The sequence below is a fragment of the Colias eurytheme genome, chromosome 10 (assembly GCF_061535395.1).
Source record: "Colias eurytheme isolate Ceu_HAF_F1 chromosome 10, ilColEury1 Martin Lab GWU primary, whole genome shotgun sequence".
In the NCBI taxonomy this organism is placed as follows: domain Eukaryota; kingdom Metazoa; phylum Arthropoda; class Insecta; order Lepidoptera; family Pieridae; genus Colias; species Colias eurytheme.
Window position 1 is genome coordinate 9,526,647 of NC_142989.1, and position 22,156 is coordinate 9,548,802.

General features: G+C 33.7%; 2 protein-coding genes across 2 annotated transcripts; one reads left to right on the forward strand and one right to left on the reverse strand.

The window, feature by feature from the left end:
* The first annotated feature begins 941 nt into the window (after positions 1–941).
* Fancm (FA complementation group M) lies at positions 942–11,601 on the forward strand. The gene is made up of 18 exons (XM_090106392.1): positions 942–1,282; positions 1,427–1,559; positions 1,723–1,906; positions 2,132–2,397; positions 2,654–2,800; positions 3,335–3,459; positions 3,582–3,825; positions 4,215–4,323; positions 4,542–4,643; positions 4,971–5,154; positions 5,543–5,612; positions 5,919–6,113; positions 6,440–6,626; positions 6,851–7,036; positions 7,171–9,239; positions 9,998–10,161; positions 10,533–10,632; positions 11,049–11,601. Exons 1-18 carry the CDS (start codon positions 1,143–1,145, stop codon positions 11,259–11,261), a joined length of 4,818 nt encoding a protein of 1,605 aa, XP_089962518.1. The 5' UTR covers positions 942–1,142; the 3' UTR covers positions 11,262–11,601.
* An 823-nt stretch (positions 11,602–12,424) lies between these two features.
* Positions 12,425–21,563, reverse strand: Cdc5 (cell division cycle protein 21). The gene is made up of 16 exons (XM_090106387.1): positions 21,373–21,563; positions 21,031–21,296; positions 20,791–20,921; positions 20,395–20,554; positions 19,792–19,960; positions 19,370–19,504; positions 18,870–19,024; positions 18,213–18,371; positions 18,013–18,088; positions 17,814–17,906; positions 17,383–17,554; positions 16,338–16,517; positions 15,808–16,007; positions 14,590–14,752; positions 14,304–14,443; positions 12,425–13,815 (listed from the first exon to the last, which is right to left on the reverse strand). Exons 1-16 carry the CDS (start codon positions 21,415–21,417, stop codon positions 13,684–13,686), a joined length of 2,376 nt encoding a protein of 791 aa, XP_089962513.1. The 5' UTR covers positions 21,418–21,563; the 3' UTR covers positions 12,425–13,683.
* Between the last annotated feature and the right edge of the window lie 593 nt (positions 21,564–22,156).

A 22,156-nucleotide genomic window follows, 5' to 3' on the forward strand; every position in this document is an offset into this window, starting at 1 on the left:
AAAATCCTAAGCTAAAATCGCAGAAAATAAAATCACTTTGACAAGCTTTGACACATCAACAACTCAGGTTTTAATGACAGTTAACTGTTAAGTGTTGCCAAATAAATTTTCGAAATAAAAAGCCAGTCTCATCTTTCGAACCAGACGTGACTAGTATAGATTTATTTATTGATTTAATAAATGAAACGATACCAATTTAAATTTCGCGCTGTTTATGTATGATGTGCGCATGTCTTAATGCTCTAAGGCGCATGCGCAGGTTTCAATTATTTTATAACTAGTGCCCCGGCTTCGCCCGTGGTACATATTTAGTATCCTATATCCTTCTCCTGGCTCTAAACTACCTCCCTGCCAATTTTCAGCTAAATCGGTTCAGCCGTTCTTGAGTTATAAGTGGAGTAACTAACACGACTTTCTTATAAATATATAGATTTTAATAAAATAAATAATTTAACAATTTCAATGATGGACCTATACGGACCTAACGGTAAAGAATACGATTTTGATAAAATTCGCCAATTTTGATATGGATGAGGTGCTAAAGTGTAATTTTTTTATACCCAAAATTAAAAAAAAAATATTTAAAAAAAAACTAAAGGGGACCTAACGAAAAAATTGTGGGACCTTATAGGACCTAACGAAGACCTATAGATTAAGGTCATTTTTGACCCAAAATTCTATGGATGGGGTGCTAAAGTGTAATTTTTTTATACCTAAAATTTAAAAAATTATTTAAAAAAAAACTAAAGGGGACCTAACGAAAAAATTGGTGGACCTTAAAGGACCTAACGGGGACCTAACGATCAAGGTCATTTTCGACCCAAAATTCCATAGATGGGGTGCTAAGTTTGCACTGGTGTGATTTTTGTTATCTTTTCCATATCTTTTCCGTTCATGTGACATGTTAGTTACCCAAAACTGTCAAAATACTGAGTGTCACAATGACAATAGAAAAGTTCGAGGGAAGAATTGTTGCTTTTAAAAAGTTTATTTATTTATTTTCATAAATTACAATAATCAATATGTACATTCCAGTGCTTAAATGTGAACAATTCATAGTGTTGTTAGCTAAATAATATTTAAATACTGTTAAATTATGTTGTAATATAAAAATCAACCGCGACATGAAATTTCAATAAATCATGAACAAAAATATCGAAAATGATTTCGATGACGATGAAATATTTGATGATTCTGCTATACTCGCTAACTTTGATAATTCAGCATTTAAAGACACAACGTTCACTGAAAAAAATGCGAATAATAGTGCACTTAACGTAAGGTAATGTGATAACTGAACATATTCAAAATAAACACATTTCGATCAATATGATAATATATTCAGTATAAAATATATTTATTATGAAGGCAATATGCATTTTACATGCATTGACTGAATAATTATTGAATTAAAGCTTTTTTTCAGTGCTCTATGTTGTGACGAAGAAATAAGTGGCTACGACAGGTTAACAGGCAAAACATGGATTTATCCTACCAACTACCCTGTGAGGGATTATCAGTTCAACATCATAAGAGCTTCTATTGTAAAAAATACTCTGGTATGTTAAAATTTATTGAATTGTCAATGTTCAGCATCTAATGACAAATTTAAAGTGCTTTTATTAAAGTTTCACATTGTTAATTAGTAATATTAATACATTTACAACAGAAAAACATACATTATTAATTATTGTAAGAATACTTATTAAATAATTATTTCAGGTAAGCCTCCCGACAGGTCTCGGGAAGACTTTCATAGCAGCAGTTATTATGTACAACTTCTATAGATGGTATCCACTCGGCAAAATTATCTTTACAGCACCCACAAGACCACTTGTTGCTCAACAGATAGAGGCTTGTTACAATATTGTAGCACTACCTCCTAAAGATACCATAGAAATGACAGGTATTTACAAATATGAGTTATTTATCAATGAAATTAAATAAGTTAAAGTTGTTGTTAATGTGGCATAAGAAAAAGTTCAATGAACCCATTAATTTATTCAAATTTATTAACTTAAAAATAATTTTTTTCATTGTCAATTCAGGATTCTGATGTACTCATCCTTTAAGTATAGTTTCCATACCTGTTACTAATGTACTTACTACTTATAAATTTAAAATATTTCAGGGCACATGCATGTAAATACTAGAAAGCAGCATTGGAAATCCAAGAGAGTATTCTTCGCAACTCCACAAGTAATATACAATGATATAAAATCTGGCATTTGCCCCAGTGACAAAATTCGTTGTTTGGTTATTGACGAGGCACATAGAGCAAGAGGCAATTATGCATATTGTCAGATAGTTTCGACTTTAAGTGATATGGGGCATAAGACATATAGGATACTTGCTTTGTCCGCTACCCCTGGGAGTAAAGTGGAAGATGTTATTAATGTAAGTGTCTTATTATTAAAATTGGTATTTATGGTGAATATAGACAGAGACATACTCATGATTCATGAATCATGGAGTTTGTTAGTGTGTTTTTTCTTATACTGGTTTCTGTAAAATATCTTGTATGAGGCTAGGTTGATTTGAGTTAAGGCACAAAGATGTTTCTGTGCATTAAATATATTTTTTTTTTCATATAATTGTTGATATTTTCTAGCCAAATTTTTTTTTTGGTTATAAGTATTTTCGTTTTTCTTAGGTAGTGAAGAGTTTAAACATTGCACATTTGGAACTGAGAACCGAAAACTGTATTGATGTAGCACCATACAGTCACTCAAGAAAAATTAATACTGTTATAATTCAGCTGGGTCCTGAACTGACACAATTACGACAACGCTATGTTGAAGTAAGTTCCTAAATTTTTTCAATAAATGTATAAAGGTGTCATCTGTTTCATTATGCAAGGAAATTAGAGCCCAAATAATAAAAGTTGAGAAGTGTCAAGGGACTCCGATAGAGAGAAACAGAGAAACACGCGCACGCCGCACGGCTCACAACTATAGCAAAAAAATTGGTTGTCTGTAAAGTCGGTTTACTGACGATAGTTAAACGTGACAACGTCCGATTGTGCTTCTTTGTCGCTCGTTCCGCGCTCTCGCTTGCACTTCAAGCCTTACATGGAACGCCTCATAGCGAGGTAACGCCGCATGAGTCATGTTTTTTCGTGCGTGCAGCCGGCTCTATCGAATTATAAGACGTTGTCACGTCAAAAGTGTCGTTACAACTTCCCCTTTCGCAACGCGCGATGAGGAACTTCGTTCCAATAACATTCGATACAGCCTTGAAATAACTATCTTTCATCTTTCTTATTATTTCAATGTAACATGCTGAAATTGTTAATTTAATTTTTATAAAGTTGAAATGTTTAATTGAAATTCAGATTTTAGATGGTTATGCAAGGAGACTGAAGCTGTTTAACATATTGCCACAAAATTTAGGAAACTTATCTAAAGGGCGTATTGTTATGCTCTATAAAGAATTTCAAACTAAGGAGAGGGGAGCCAGGTATGTTTCTTAATTTTAGCTGACAGTGGCATATACATATATACCCCGTATATTGTAAAGTTAGTAAAGGTTAAAGTATCATATATTTAGTAAAGTTTAACATAAAATCTTTTCATTTTTAGGCATCCACAACACAACATCATAATGAAAGATTTTACGCTCCTAATTGCTCTGTACCATGGCCTAGAGTTACTAATAAAACATGGATCAAGAGTTTTTCTAAACTTTTTTGATGAGCATCCTGAAAAATCTTGGATTCAGTCTGATGATTCTCTAACAGCACTATTGGAGAGATTGAGGGATGATCTAGGGATTAATCCCTTGTCTTTGGATAGAAGCATTTTACCTGATGGGACTGTGCCTGAGGTTGGTATTATCATAGATTATAAATATATTCAGTTATAGCTTATAGATGAGATAGAGATTTAATATTAAATTATTAAAAAGCATAGGTACTTTATGTATAACTAGCTTACCGCCCGTGGCTTCGCCCGCTTTGTCTAAAACCTAATAAATTATTTACTAAGACCTTCCTCTTGAATCACTCTATCTTTTAAAAAAAAAACCGCATCAAAATCCGTTTCGTAGTTTTAAAGATTTAAGCATAAAAAGGGATATAGGGACTTGTTTTATATGTACTATGTAGTGATAGTGAAGTGATATAATAAAGTATATCGATTTTTTATGTTCAAAACCAATACTGATGGAATTCAAATAAAAGTTTAGTCATTGATAATGCTTTTTTTAATGTTTAGATGCCAAAAAACTTATGCTTTGGCCATCCCAAGTTTTACAAACTAAAGGAAATAATGCTGGATCATTTTCAAAAGGCAAAGGATAAGGGTCAGGACACGCGTGCTATAGGTATGGAATAACAATAAAACTTGGTCATAAAATTATACTTGCAGTTTTTATTTGTAATTCAAATTTAATAAATAACAATAACAAAGTATTTTATTTATCTTAGAACATTTCAATGTACCCTCAATTTATATTAAGCAATATCATATGTGTTAAAGTTAGTGTAGACCTTTTTCTAAGCTCATAGACTAAATTATTTGCTATTTTAACATATTTTTTAGTATTCTGCGAGTACCGCGAGAGTGTGAATCTGGTTCATTGCCTGCTTCTTCAGTGTCGGCCGCTCATCGTGCCGCAAATGTTCGTGGGACAGGGAGCATCTGGTACGTACCTTCTCATACACGTACAAACAAATAGTTGAAAGTAAAGTAAAGTAGTCTAAAGGATTACAAAAAATATGTCTTGCATGCGCCGTTAATCTGTAGTTATGTCTAATAGTTATGGTTTCTGAAATTGTTTATGTAAATGCCTCTGTCTGTCTCTCTGTCATATCTGGCTTTAGGAGTGAGGCTTTTGTTGTTTTCTTTGCAAAATTGCATATCGTTTTATAAAATGTCCAATAATGTATATTCAAGTCCATAAATTTTGTAGGTATTAAAACGACTGAGCTGAGCATTTATTATTATTTATTTTTTCGTTCCTTAAACCAGGCAAAGACGGCAAAGCAATAACCTCCCAAAAGCAGCAGCTCCGCGTGATGCGTGCGTTCCGCGCGGGCGACTGTAACACACTGGTGTGCACTTGCGTCGCGGAGGAAGGGCTCGATGTGGGTAGCATCGATCTGATACTGTGCTTCGATATATCTACTCGATCTCCTGTGCGCCTGGTACAACGGTGGGTTTATTGGTTACGTAAATTAATTAATAAAAATAACAATATATTAATTTTATTAATGTTTATTTAATTTTATTTTAGTATTAAGTAATTAAATTAATTTTGTAAATCTTTTTTTTTATTTTATTAAGCTCAATTATTGCCTACTTAACAACTAGCCGCTCGTCCTAAAAAGGAATTAAAGTATTGAATATGTCAGTTCATAATAATTAGTTTTCTATTAATGAACAAATTCAGTAGAATCGGTAAAATACACTTGGAGTTTAATACGAACAGACAAAAAACAAATAATCTTTCCGTCTGTCTGTCACAACTGACAACTTAAAAATATGTATACGAAATCAAATGTCAAACGTGGAAAAGTAAGAAAATATTTTTACCTTTTAAGATGTGGACGTACCGGTCGAGAGCGAGGTGGCCAAGTGCATATATTAGTTACTGAAGGAAGAGAACATCAGGTAACTGTTTTGATTATAACAGACCTACAAGACATATCAACAAAAACACTACTTAAATATTGTGTAAATAAACAGAAAAACCTAAAAAATAAAAATACACATTGCTGTTTATCTGTGTGTATCTTTACAATTACAGTTTTTTATTAAGCTATTGTTTTATCGGAGACTTTTTTATATGTATAAAATAAAATTTATGAACACACTTATGCAAACATAAGTTTTTAATTGTCAGTACATAATAAACGTAACTTTTGACATTAGAAAACTCGAAGGACCGTTTTTTATAAACCTTACCATTTTGCACAGACTCTAATAGACTGCATGCGGCAAAGGGACGGGCTAAACGATAAAATACTACATTCTAAAGAAGTAGAGAGTAACTTGTACAAAGCAAACCCGCGCATGATTCCACACGACTTCATGCCAGAGTGTCATAAAATGCACATCACGGTTGCTAAGAAACAAGTAGAGAAGGATAAAAATACAGATGGTGCTAAGAAGGTTTGTATTCGATATACTGTATTCTTTGGATCTTCGGCTTATAATTATAATACCCAAACCTATTAATTGAATGAATGTTACATTTTGTTTGGATGTTTGGTACTAAATGTCGTAAGAAGTCGCGGTTAAAATTGCGTACATAATTTACAATATTAAAATTAACCGGCCAATCATTCTTGTAACAAATATCGCTCAAATTCTGCGATTGCCATAAAAATTATAGCATTTAACGGCATTATATTATGTCTAATATCAGTAAAATTTTAGTAGTAAATATGTTAACCAGTTAAAATTTACCATAATGTTTATTTTCTATACTTCTATAGGGACAAAAAGATATAAAAAGTATGCTATATGGCAGAGCATCGACAAGCAACTCGAGTAGTTCTCATATAAGGTTGGCTGAGTCTTGTGAATTAATTACAGAACAAGAGTTTAATACAGAATTTCCTGAAGGTTTTTCAATAGTTGAGAGATTTCAGCCAGCGATGGAACTCTGGTGTAAAAATAAAGGTAACAAAAATTCGTAATATATGGTAATATTCTAAATCATAGAATTTATTTTATTGATAGTCTTAGCCAATTATTTTGTAAATGCACAAATGAAAAATGAAATTGTAAAAATATTTTTTATTTCCATTTTTAATGATTACAACTAAACTATTGAATTTCAACACAAACTTACAAGCAATAATAATTAATGAAATATCTTATTTAAATTGTTTTATACCTTTCAGACTCTATCCTAGCTATAAGTAATCAAGAGAACAAATATCTAAAGTTATCTTCATGGCTCGAATGGCAGAGGACATCGCAACAGACAGTGAACATTGCACACTCTGTAGATACAGATATATTGACGTCATTGTTACAATGTAGTGATGCTAAGAGATTTGATGCACCACCCTCTACGCAAAATCCTAGTTTGTATTCCTTTTTTACTGATAAAACATATTTTCCGAGCAATTTTCCATTCAAATGATGTCAAACATATTCGTTGAATTTATAAGTTAAATATTAGATATACTGAATCATTAATCTATTTCTAATTTTGCAGCATTCAACACGCAAGATTTCGCAACACAAAATCTAGTCAAAATTGCACCTTCCCCTGTAAAACAAAAACAAACTAAAAAGAAAGTTAAAGCTCCTCTAATAAAATCTCCGAACAAAAGAGATGGCGATATCCGAGCTCTTTTCAGTACAGCAACAAAGTCTACTAAGAATTATACGAAATTATTAAATGATCTGGGCGTACAAAATGATGGAAGAACACCCACTAGTTTAATCAATTTGCTAGTCGATCTTAATTTAGAAATTACAAACAGTGTTAAGAAATGTTTCATATGTTCCAACATATGTGACTGCAAAATGATGAAAAGGGTAGAAGAGAAATGTATACCTCCTATTGTATTACTTAGTACGTTGAACTTACCCGATCTTTCACTTATTGATGAAATGAATAGTGATTTGATACTCAAATGTGCGAAAGGATGTATGAACGAAAGCAGTAAAGAACAAAATGAAAGTATTAATAATCTTTCCATTGGAGATAAAAACATTTCTATAGGAGACCATTCTAAAAATTTTGAACTAGAGTTTGATTTTAATTTGTCGAATTCTCCAGTTGAAGAGAAAGAAGTTGTTAATAATGATAAAGCCGATAAAAACTTTGATATCGGTGATATTGAAGATATATTCGAAAATAGTAGTCCCGATGAAGGAAAAATAGAAGTTAAAAGTGATTTAAAAGCCGAAGACCCAAAGGATACACTAGGCTTCTTTGGTTTAGATAGCATTGATGACATATTTGCTGATTCTGACGATGACGCAATGGCAAACATTGATATTGATAAAAAAGATCTCAATAATGAAGAACTCAAAATAGACAGCGAAGAGGTTATTACAAGTGATACAAATGTACCGAAACCTATAAATACCAAAGAATCTGATGAATATAACCCTAAAAGTCCGTCCATATTGTCTGGTAGATTAAAGACTGAAATACCGACATCTCCAATACTTTGTAGTCAAGTAAGAAAATTCCAACTTAGCACGAAGAAAAATCGCTTAAATTGTTCTACTCCTGTTAGCAATGCAAAGAAGAAATTAGTACTTGAAGATGAGTCGGATAATATTGAATTATGTGCTCCAAACGCAAGTTCATCAAAATCCAATTTAATTCAAAATGTAACAGCAGATACAAGCAATAACAAAAGCATGTTTACAATAACTCAACTAGTTGAAATGATAAATAGCAGTACTAATAATAATAATTCTACAATTAAAAAATCCCAATTACCTTCAGAATCTAATAAAGAAATCGACGAAAGAAGTTCTTCGCCAATTCTTATGACACAACAAAATATAAATAAAACTACAAATAATAGTAAACGTAGTAATAATAAAACACAAAATACAAAACATGAAAGCCTTATTATTTTAGATAGTGATAGTGATTCCGAGGATGATACTCAAGAGTATAGTATGAATAATATTAAAGATAACTCAATTAATTTAAAACATAGTATTAGTCCTATAATTAGTAAAGCGACAGTAGATAATGATAGTAAAACTCAAAAAGATGAATTGGAAGTTAATCTAAATAAATCAGTTAATATTTCACCAATTAATAATGATCAAAATATGAGTCCGAAAACTGTTAAAAGAAAATTTGAAGAAGAAGATGACGAAATTATAGCATCTCCGTATTTTAATAAAAAGCAGAAATTAGATGTAACTAATACCAAGTCATTAAGCTTACGAGAGAAAGTTTTAGCAGCATTATCATCAAATAAATTCGATATAAACACTGAAAATGATAGTAATATAAATTTTGCTATCCACTCCCCGACATTTTTGTCTCAAAAAGAGAATAAAGATCCCAAAAACAGAGATGTTCATAAAAAACACAGTGACGAGAAAAAAAGTGTTACTAAGAGTCTGGACATTCTGCAACAATTTCGAAGAGATAGCAAACTTACACCTCGTAAAATTAACTTTATGAATAGTAATAATGGAAGCCTTGAAGACAGCGACGATGATTTTGTTGGTAACGACTTCAGAAGTCAGAAAAGTACCCTCAATAAGAACAGTAGGCAAACGTCAAATTATAAAGTACGCAAAGTAAGTATAAATACATAGTACTAAATTATATAAGCTTTGAATTAAAATATGAAATAATTTTGATAATCTTCTATAATATAAAAATGAATCCCAAAATGTGTTGGTAAGCGCATAACTTGAGAACGGCTGAATCGATTTCGTTAATTCTTTTTTTATTATATTCCTTGAAGTACGAAGATGGTTTTTACGTAGAGAAAACGTAAATATGTACCACGGGCGAAGCCGGGGCGGACTGCTAGTACTCCATAATTTAGACATCTAAATTCTAATCAAATCGTTGTCGAATTGTTTACTCTTCATAATATTATATGATTGTTTAATAAATAGTAATAGAGCATTTAAAACAGCACTTGATCATAATGTCATGGATGACCTATTTTGCGTTATTAATGATAGAAAAGTTATATAGAAAGAAAAGTGTATAAAATTGTGGAACCGGCCATAAGATTTATAGCGAAATAGGAGAAAATTAAAATAAGAAGCAAGTCTATTAACTTCCACAGATACTAAGTCACCAACCATAACTTTACAAACATTACTATACAATACTAGCTTTCCGCCCGCGGCTTCGCCCGCTTTTTCTTAAACATAATAAATTATATACTTAAACCTTCCTCTTGAATCACTCTATCTATTAAAAAAAAACCGTATTAAAATCCGTTGCGTAGTTTTAAAGATTTAAGCATATATAGGGACAGAGAAAGCGACTTTGTTTTATACTATGTAGTGAATAGTGATATTGATAATTCTGCTTCCAGAAGAAACCCAAAGCCAACGAATTCCTAGATCTAGAGGCGGAAGTGTCATCAGATGGAGATAGTGATTCAGCATCAGACAGTAGTGTGGGCAGCTTGAAACACTTCCTCTGTGAAGACGTGGACAATGGCGTAGATATGTTGCCGCATTACTTGCAGTCTGTTAAGTGAGTTGGGATTTTGTGTTGTGAACGTTCATTAAATTTATGTTTGCGACTTGAATATTGTAGCCTAAGTTAGTAAATCTAAACACTAACTTTGACACTATAATCTACTGAAAATTGTTACGGTCGTTAATTTTTTGGATATTAAAACCTTGTATATAAAATGTATAAAAACAAGTTTTCACAAAATAATTGTAATAAATCATTAATAAATGAAATGCTGAGCCATTTATCTGCAGTCTATTCCATAGTAAGGAAATCTTTTATCATCTATGGACAGTTATTTCTTAAGAATAAAGAAATAATGATAAAAATTGTTCAAGTAATATAAAATCCATCAAATTTATATCTTTTAAAATATGTTGTTGTTACAGAAGTCCCATCAAAGGTGTCTTCAAGATACCCGCATTGCCGAAGAAATTCAACAATGAAGAGATTTTTTCGCAATTTGTTGAAGAGGATTCATATGAAATGGTTTGTTTACACAAATCACTTTTTCACTGCTACTCACACTAGCATAAAAACATGACAGTTGCAATATTATATCTAAACTTCATTGAGCTCCAGCTAACAAAACAAAACAAGAATTACTTATGACCGATTCGGATAATTGGCGATTCCGTCAATCGGCGTTTAGACAAAATCGGTGTTTTACTTAATCAATACTAATATTTTAAAGCTGAAGAGTTTGTTTGAGCGCGCTAATCAAAGGAACTACTGCTCCGATTTAAAAAAAATTTTTGGGTGTTAGATAGCCTATTTATCGAGGAATGCTATATATCATCACGCTAAGCCCAAGGGGAGCCGAGCAATGCGAGTGAAACTGCAGAGCACAGCTAGTAGTAAATAAATCATCATTCAACTAAAGATTTTTAATATTCTGTTTTCAGGATAGTTTCTGTGTGGACTCTCACATCGGTCTAACGCAAGCTAATGACATGTCAGAATTAGAAGTCGCGGAAATGCTTCTAGAAGAAAAAAGAAGGAAAAGAAAAGCGCCAAAAAAGAATAATTCTCCAGTTACGAATGGAGAAAGTCCACTTGTTAGAAAGAAGTTTAGAAAGGTCCAAAGATTAAACAGTGATTCGGACGATAGTTCTTAGGAATCAATATTTATAAATATGTATTTAACTGTATAATTGTTCAAAGAATTTTCAATGCTTCTAAGAATGATATAACTTAATTATTATTTATATAAAAATCAATCCAACTGGTTTGGATATCTCTGTGATAATTTGTAATATAAAAGATTATTGCTAATAAATACTATGGACTATAGAAGTTGTGTTTTTATTTATTTATGATAATTAGATTTTGAGTCAATCGAAAAGTTTTAATCGAGTTTTTCTATTTTGAACGCCCTTTACAATGGCATATGCGATAAAAAATGTAGGTACCTTACACGGCGTGTTTGATGTAAATTTTTTGGATATTTCCCGTTTTATTTAAAAAAAGTTATTATTGTCATTTTACTCATTAGGTAAAGCGCTTTCGATATCAGTTTAAACTTTAAAGTTTTTTGATCTGGAATAGTTATGGAATAATCGCCTGTGCACACTTAACGATTACACCCTGTATACTGTGCAGACGCGCTCATATTTTATCCGTATCTATCGGTATTGTACCGTGATTCGAATCCGTGAATTATTATAGATCTATGTAAGTTGTAATGAAAATAAATGATGTAAATATATTTTATTACTCTTGTTTTTTTCCTTCATATTCAATACATTAATTTTAATAAAAGCTTTTTGAATATTAAATTTATTAGTGGAACTTGTATCTATTAGCCTAATTTTTCATTTAGGTAGGTACTTAATATATTACACAGGCAAGTGTAATCTTGGCAAAAAAGCTAGTTTAATTAATAGCGCAATGTGTACGTGCTTTCAGAATGGTTTACGCCCACGGACCTTTTTTGTCTTTATCATTTGTATGGGATTACGTGACAGAGAGACCGATATACTTACATATATTAACTAGGTTTGTTATATTATTTAAATATTTATGTTGCGGGATTGTGCAATGGATTAGTGATAGGTTACCTGTGACTGAATTGAGATTTATTTAAAAACCTATATTTTTTACTCCATGATTCATCACCGCAGATATTTCTTCTTTACTAAAATGTTCTACTCAGGACTTTAATTTTAATATCGTCTGATAATAGTCACAATTGCTATTTAAACTAATAGATTATCATCGCCTAAGCACGCTTAAGGTATACACTTATTTTATTCAAGGAAAGATAAATAAAACAACATCATATCAATACGATTCTTTATTTCTACTAATGGTACAAATCGTCATTTTCAGAGAAACCTCTTATTATGTACTTAACAATTACATAATATCCATAAGATGAACAATCCTGACGTCTTGGGGTTACCATGATGTTTTATAGCAGTATAAATTATTGCAAAATGGAAAAATTGCAAAGCTTTACAGGTCGTCGTCTAGTGCCATCACTTTACTAAGTAATACTGTTTTAAGACATCAAGTAACCGGATTTAATTTCCAAATGATACTTTCTGAGCTCCTGTTATAATATCGACCATAATAAATTATTCAATCAATAAGCACCATCTTGATTGTATTATTTGTTATTTCGAAGTCTTTAATAACCTGCATCGTGGAGTTTTTTTTATTTCTTTGTATAGTATATCATATATGATTACTAAATTAACCTACGGATATGAAAAAGCGAGTAAAACTCTTATTGCTCTTGTACTAACAAGCTATAGTTTCGATATCAAATGTAATCATTTCGATATTCTTTTTAGGGTTCCGTATTATTTTCATACTTTATTTGCTTTTCAAAAACTTTCTACAAATCTATCAAGATGCGATGCCCATTTTTTCAATCCATACTTTAGATGCATTTTTAAATGTATAAAGTAAGGCAAATAGTGGCATAGTAGTTGATAACATACATGTAACCAATTTCAACCGCACAATTTTATCAGATAAAATTAAAATTGTATTAATCTTTATATATAAAAATGAATCGCAAAATGTGTTGGTAAGCGCATAACTCGAGAACGGCTGAACCGATTTCGATAATTCTTTTTTTATTAAGTATATTCCTTGAAGTACGAGGATGGTTCTTATGTAGAGAAAACGTAAACATGTACCACGGGCAAAGCCGGGGCGGACCGCTAGTTTAATTTATATAAACATTTCTTAGTTTTATCCAACTTGTAACAAACATTTGAACCAGCATAGATTACTACAAATTATTTTTATTATTACAAACATCTCTTTTTTTATTATTACATTTGCTGTTAGAACCTATATTATGAAAATAACATATAAATCAGCATGTTATCACTTTACAATGTTACATAGCGAATATATTGAAAGTTCTTTTTACTACTTGTTGACACGATTTTATAAATAAAAATAATATTTAACTGTTATTTAATTTTGTCGTTATCCATTCATCTATCACACACAAAATAACACACATTTTGTATCATCAACTTTATTCTCATTCATGTCACTGTAATTACTTATTATCTGATATTATTGTTCAGTCCTTATTTCAGTGGTGGTTTTCTTTTTATGTATTTCTTCCAACTCGGCTTGCAACTCTGAATATCGCTTCTGAAGCTGCTTCTCACGCTCAGTCTGACGATTCACGTCTTCTGTTAACGACTGAAAAAAAATTGGTTGTTTGTAAAGTAGGTTTACGATCGAGATGTTTACGTGATAACGTCTTATTGGTGGCAGCGCTCGAGATGAGACGGGAGATCGGTCCGTCTCTCTCTCGTTATACCTGCGATCGCGCTCGTGAGGTTTTGGTGTGACACAAGTTTCTGAACATGTCACCCGACTAAAACGATTTTAAAAACGTTATCACGTTAAAAAAAATACTTTTAATATTATAATCATGTAAATAATATAAGTGGAGAAAAATATTAAACAGAACTAGACCATGTTCTTTGGTATCCTCAATATGCAATAGTAATTGCAATTTTGTATTTTATCTTCTAAACTCCAGAATATTTTAATTCTTCGTATTTTGCAATAACTAAAAATATTGCCTTTTATCTTTCTACCCTAACACTACAAATATATTTTCGAATATTAAAAATAAAATATATCCAATATCTATTCGAAGACAACTTTTACACAAATATTACCTCTATCCTCCTAGGAATAGCGGCCTTTTCCTGTTCAGCGAGGAACTTGAAAGTGGAAAGTTCCAGATTCGCTTGCTCAATCTGATCCTGCAACTCTTGGAACTGCTTTATTAGTGACGCAGTCCGACTTTGGTATCCACCTAGTAGGAAATGTGGAAATAAATAAATAATGATATTTATTATTTATATTATGACATTTTTACTAACAAATCCTTTTTTTCAAAATTATATGCCAAAAAGCAAGGAAATGAAAAATAATAAAAAAATAAAAACAAAATTTATTTACCCGTCAGTACTCGGAGCTTTTTCTCCATCTTAGAGCATTTCTTAGCTTCCTTAGCCATGTGACTGCGATTCTGTTCCAGTCTTTTTTCGGCTGATTCAAGTCGATCCTTTTTACTTGCGAGATTCGCACGAGTATATCTATTTTGTCCTGGTAAGAAGAGTACCTGGAAATTTCAATTTGTATGTACATATATGGCACTAACTGTAATATACTCACACACATGTAATGATGTAAGCTGTGAAAGGTCATAAAAATGGTAATAAAAAGCTCTACTCTACTGCAATTCGTTTGAAATGTAATTTTTGGAGAAATGGTCTTTTTCACATTGGAAATGTCAGTAATGAGTGGGATTGTTTTAAATGTAAAATATTCTTATCCAATAAGTAGGCAAAGAGTTTGAGATCTACACAAGAACAAAATAAATAAATATAAAATAAAAAGAATTAATTAAAATAAACAAAGATCAAAAGACGAATGTTCCATGTGTAGTCAATGTACATTCAGATCCGGCTCGAAGGACCAAAGCCTGGTAGTACAATGAACAATAAATTGTGTAATGAATAATGTTTCGTGTGTTGTTTCAATGCCAGGCTTTGGTCCTTCGAGCCGGATCTATCTTCCATCAAGCAGTTTCGTACCTATCTGGCTCGAAGGACCAACATCTGTTCGGTCGAACAGGATCTATTTTATTTATTTAAGTAGATCGACCAAAGAATTTTTCATGTGTAGAAAATGTGTTTCAACACCAGGCTTTGGTCCTTCGAGCCGGATCTATCTCCGCTATCCTATCCTATCAAATTTGGGATCTAATTTTTATTTAAGTAGATTGACCAAAGAATATTTCGTGTAATCTATTCTTTATTTTTTGATATTAATTGTAAGTAGACCTTTGTATATGAAGAAAAGGGAAACGCTCGACTAATATCTCGCCTGTTGGTAAGCGAAGATGTGGTCTAAGCTGGAGCGCGCTTCCCTAGACCTGTGTGCTAAGTGTGAGTTTTTGCTCGCACTCGTTCGCGATAAAGTTAACTCGGATTTCTATGAAATTAAAACAGCGCCGCCTAGCTTCCCCATACGTCCGCTAGGGGCGCTGTTCGATTTCCCATACTAATTCGGCTGTGACGCAGACGCGACACGTTTCGTACTCGATCGAACTCACACTAGCCCCCTTGTTCCCAGACAATGCCAGACATGTTCAAAGATGAAACAATTCCATACCTGCGCCAGGCACTCCTCCCACACCTGCGTGTACGCATCGATCCCGAGGTCCCCGTGCGCCATGCCCGCGCGCACCGCGTCCGCCTCGCGCCGCAGCAGCGCGCGCGCCGCCCGCAGCTCCTCGGCGGTGAACTGCTCGTACGGGTGCGCCTCCAGGTGTGCTAAGTGTGCTGCTTGCATGGATACTGCCTTCTTCTCGTCTGGCACAATAGTAACATGATATAGCAGAATGGCACACAATAGTAACATTATGTAGCTGAATTATAACTAATATATCAGAATACTTCTTCTCGTCTGACAAACAATAGTAGTATAATATAGCAGAATACCACGTCTGACGGAGTAGTAGTATAGTATATCAGAATACTTCTTCTCGGACTGACCGACAATTATAACATAATATAGCAGAATACCACGTCTGACGGACATTAGTAGGGAATGAAAAAAATAAAAAGTACATGGTCACACGGATATATTTTTATAGGGGAAAAAATTACATTTATATACATACAAGTAACACGCGCACTCACCGGGCGGGTCCATAAGCGCGTCATAGTGCAGCATAGTGAGCATCTCCGCCTTGAGCAGCTCCTCGGCCCGCTGCAGTGCGTTGAGCGGCGCAGAGCCACGCGAGCCCGACGCGACCACCGCTAAGGGGCGGGCTGCCCCGCGACGTACTGCTGTGCTGCGAAGCGCTAGCTCCGCTTGACCTGTACAGAGATAAGGATAAATAAATAAAATCTTTATTGACGTGACAACGACTAATAATTCGATAGAGCACGCACGAAAAAACATGACTCATGCGGCGTTACCTCGCTCTGAGGCGTTCCATGTAGGCTTGAAGTGCAAGCGAGAGAACGAGCGACAAAGAAGCACAATCGGACGTAGTCACGTTCAATTATCGTCAGTAAACCGACTATACAGACAACCAATTTTTTTGCGAAAACTTTTTAACTTTTAGGATAACTTCGTAAAGAGGATAAATATAAAAATCCAGACAAGTACGAGTCGAACTCGCGCACCAAGCGTTCCGATAAACCTGATTTTTTTTATACCTAACTTTATAGTTGCATATTTTCACAAATTTTGCTTTATCTGTGCTATAAGCCATTGCCAAACCATTCTGTTTTTTCGGAACCCTAAAAACTCTAAAAAAGGAAATTAACCTAGGTTCTTACAAACTTTCGTATCTATACTATTAGCAATGTATGTATAATAAATAATAATTTACATATCAAGCTTACCCGACCACAAAAAGAAAAAGGATTCATAGTCTACAAACATGCAGCTACTTACTTACTTTAGTATGTTAGTAGTATAGATGCGTGTAATAGTTTATAGTCAACTAGTGGTCCGCCCCGGCTTGGCCCGTGGTACATATTTCCCAATAAAAGGTAGCCTATGTCCTTTCTCGGGTATCAAAATATCTCCATACCAAATTTCATGAAAATTGGTTCAGTAGTTTAGGCGTGATTGAGTAACAGACAGACAGAAAGAGTTACTTTTGCATTTATAATATTATAGTATGGATAATGCTTTTAGGTCACCACAATAAAATTCTACAATAATACTTACGTTTCTCCTCCTGTTCCTTAGCCATTCTGGCATCTTTATCAGCTTGATCCTCAACACCATTCTCATTGGAAGTGTCCATCTGGTCGTCATTATCCTGATCGGGGACTACTATCTCATAGTCATTCCTTGGGGTTGGCAGCGATTGTAAGGCACTACGGACTGTTGTTTTTAACTGAAATAGCATGCACATTATTAATCACAGACACAATAGAAAATCTATTGTGTCGTGGACCGATCGGGCCGTTCGGGGCGCAATGGGTTAATAGCTAGTTGATTCTAGCCAAAATAATTAAATTTTTGAATAAAAACTTTATACTTTTTTACTGTGATTTTAATTTTAAATTCAATATTTATAAATTATTTAATTTCCTATATGTACTTAAAATACTTAAAAACAATATTATTTTACTCTGAAATTAGACAAATATTACCTGTTTCTGTATCTGACGATGCTCTGCTGGAGTGTCTCCAGCACTTATTCTGTCCTCTGGATTAATGCTTAGTTTGTCTCGTAATCCTGGCGTCTGAAAAATGAATTACTTATAAAAATTTCTGAAGTAAAACTTTTTTCAACAAAATAGAATCTTGATAAAAAAAAGGATAAAAAGAGAGCAAAAAAGATACACATACTGTCAATCCTGGTTGTACTTGACCATGACCGGGAGTCGCGAAGCTGCCGGGTGTTGAGACTTCGCTACGAGATGATCTGTAAATAATTTTATTATCATTTTTTGTTAAAAACAAACATAAAATTGCATAAATTTTTGATTCAGATTCCGCATAGACTATGCGGTTATTCAACATTTACATTTACTTTTTCTTATAATTACCTGAATGGAGTAGCGAGTACAGTATTGGGTGTAGCCAACGCCTGCGACTGCGGCAGAGCTCCAGAAAAGTCCGACTCATGTAAAGGAGTGTTCAGACCACCCTTCAAGGGAGTGTCCACATGTGTGAGTGCCATTACATTCTGGGCTTCCATCAGTATACTGAAAGGAAATTTTACATATTTATTTCCTAAGTAAACTTTAGTTTTTGGTTGAAATACCAACTAAGATCTGGTTTTTAATATAAATATAATGCAACAACAAAACTAAAATTTATTTGTGATCAGTGAAATTTATCTGAATAATTTCGATATTTTTCTATTATCATACTATCTTAGCTAGGGCAAAGGTATATTTCAGTTATCCTGCGTTTAAACGTCAAAACTCCACTGGACAATTCTGAAATTCATTGTCAAAAAAATTGGTTGTTTGTAAAGTAGGTTTACGATCGAGATGTTTACGTGATAACGTCTTATTGGTGGCAGCGCTCGAGATGAGACGGGAGATCGGTCCGTCTCTCTCTCGTTATACCTGCGATCGCGCTCGTGAGGTTTTGGTGTGACACAAGTTTCTGAACATGTCACCCGACTAAAACGATTTTAAAAACGTTATCACGTTAAAAAAAATAAAAAACACAGCACGCAACGCTCAGTCGCTCACCGGTCGTGGTGCGCGGCGGGCGTGCGCAGCGCGGTGGCGGGCGCCGGCGTGAGCGCGTAGTGCGCGAGCAGCGCGTCCGTGGCCGCGCCCGCTTCGCCGGCAGACTCACGAGCCGCTTCGGAAGCACGGCCTAGCTTTACCACTTGTTGCAATTCCTGTGTAAGTCATTAATTCATATAATTAAGGAATTATGCAAGTGCTTTATGGCAATTTAAAATTATGTAATTAAGAATCAAACAAGAAATTTAAAATAGGTATTTGCAAAACTATTGATATAACAAAGATTTAATACTTTGTCAAACTTAGCTAATAAAAAATAATCTAGCTAATCAAAATTACCGAATCTACCCATAAACTAATAACCTCCTCCTTTTTTTTGAAGTTGGTTAAAAAGAAAATAAAGTAACGGATGGTAGCATCACATTACAAACCTATTAGCAAAATCTAGCATATTTCATTCAATTTGTATTTAATTATTGTAAATAATTTCAATTTCACACCTGATCAGTAACTTGTGGCTCTGGCAACACCAGTTTACTCCGCTTTCTTGCTGGCTGGTCTCCTTGCAGCATGGCTTGCGGCACGTCATTTTCTTTACGTTGCTTGAGCTTTTGCTTGTCCTTACGACGGTCACGCTGTGACGGAAAAAAAAGAAAATAAAAAAAAAATGCAACAGTAACAAAATAATATGACCTAGAACAACCAATATGAGGTTATTCACAAATCACAAACCTTAGGTATCAATAATTAGTCAGACAAACAAATGTAATATCAGATCATATTAATATTCATTGTTTTATACAGCAATTGTAAAGATTATTAATCACAACAGAAACCATTTTTCATAGGTTTCAAATAAAATATAATTAAGGTTATAAGTGATTAAGAGATTAAACTGAAATTTCTACATCAAGTAACTCACTTCCTCCTTCTCAGAATGCAATTCTCCATCCAAATGTTGTTGACGAAGCCGCGAAAAGTCAGGCGCCATGGGGTCAACAACCTCCTCTGACGTGTCATAGAACCCAGCAGCGGGCCGCTTCTCAAATGGTATCTCAGAGTTGTAGTCAACTCCGCGCTTCTTTTTACGTCTAGAAAGAAATAAAAAACATTTAAGATATTAAGTTATTTTTAAAGTGAAACTTTTATTACATCGTCTCAAACTTTTTGGTCTGTGTAGCGCATGTCGCGTGACGGTCAGCTGTCGAGTAGGTATAAAGCAGTGTTCGGAACCGTACGATAATTATCGTACAAATACAATAATTTTGTGCCTAAGTTTCACTTTTACCGTGGTTTCATAAAACCACACAACGTTTTTTTTAGAAATTGTGCCATCATCTAGCATAGGTAATATATCATATATGGTATATCATCAAAGATTTACTGAGGCCCTATGGTTATCGAGGAGTTAAAGGAACAATTATAATCATATCAACAAACCTGCATAATTCCATTTAAATTATATAAATTCTGTATCCATATTTCTCAGCCTTTATACATAATTATAAAAAAAATTCATACATACCTAAGTGGTACAGATATACCAGCAGCACTCAATTCCCTTCTCTTCTGCAATGCAGCAAGTCTACGAGCCTCCTCCAGTTGCTTTTCCCTCGCCTTCCTTTTAGCCTTCTTGCCCTGTGTGTTTGCGAGACGAGCTCGAGCTTCCGATAACATCTCCAGTTCTAGAAAACATGTCATTTAAATATAATATAAGTTTTCAATTTACCTACTAACAAAAATAAGGACAAATCTAGCAACTTATGTATTATTCTATTTTTTTTATTTTATGAGTATTTTTAAGCAGGACTATATTATCATTAAATAACAATATTTATTACAGAAATTTCATTCATGTCCTGTATTTGAATCCAATGTACTGTACTTGTAAATAAATCTACATTAAATGCAATTAATTTACCATCTTCGTCCATGTCCTTAGGATCAGGTCTTGCAGGTTTTGTTTCAGGATTTGGATCAATTTCACCAGGCTTGAGTTTGCGGGGATCATCTCCCATATCCTCACCCTCCTCCTTCTTTTGGGCTTGGTCCCTAAAAAGTAATGTTTTATGTTTACAACAGTATACAAGTAAAATTTCATTGATAGATATAACTAATTATGAAGATCAACTCTTTAGAAATAATTATTGTAATAACTTACAATAAGTATTCATATCTTTCTAAGCACTGTGCTGCAGTACGTCCAATAATTGGTGCAATCGTTCGCCATTGTGTTGGCATCAGCTTGGCGAGATGCAGAAGCTTCTCGTCCTCCTCTCTGGACCATTCCGTCTTTTTGATACTGGGATCCAACCACTCATACCAACGGGCTTTACACTGTTTAGCAGACTTTCTATGCAATAACGAGGCAATACGTGACCACTGGTTTTTGCCATATTTCATTACAGCCGCTTTGAGGATTTCATCCTAAAATTTAAAGTAAGTGTGATTATAATATCCATACAATAAATAAATAAACCTTTCAGCCTGTACTTTTGCATACCTCGGTGTTGCGCCAAACGCCGCCCTTTATCATAATTCGGGGCATGTTGGACGAATATTATTTTCTGTAGGGTGAAGAAATAATATTAGGCCGGTATCTTCTTCATGAAGAAAATAAGTAGCTTAACTATTAAATGTTTTCTCTGCTTTACAACATAAAATACTTTTAGCTTTACGAAATCGGGAATGATGAATTGAATTGTTAATGAATATTGAATAATGACATTCGACAGTTGACATATAGCTGCACACAGATAATAGAGAAACTACAGGTAAAAAATAAATGTCCGTTAGCCCATTAGGCCGCGTTTCCATCTGCAAGTAAACATCCGCAAGAACTGTCCGACCTCAGAGCAATAAACCTATTGCTCTGAGTGTCCGACAGTCTGTCTGACAGCAACTTGCAAGTGTATAATAAACCATGTAGCAAGTTCTGTCGCGACAGTTTGTCAAGCGCTTCTTGCGAGAAGTTGCGAAAGCGTGTGTAAACATGACTACTCGCGACAGATCTCGTTGTTATCGGTCTAATTCCGTATATCTCGCAGCAAGCTGCAAGTATCGCCCGCACGGCGTTTGATTTTGTTGAAATAATGAGTCGATGACAAATTAGTCATGAATGCTCTTGTGGAGAAACTAAAGTCAATAGGATTTTATGAGATCTTAATATGGAATAAAGTGATTATTTTTTGAAAATGAAATGAAATGAAAATTTATTTGTTTGAATTGTGGTTACAAAATTTTTAAAATAAATTTTATGTCCGCACAATTCGCCAACAAATTTATAT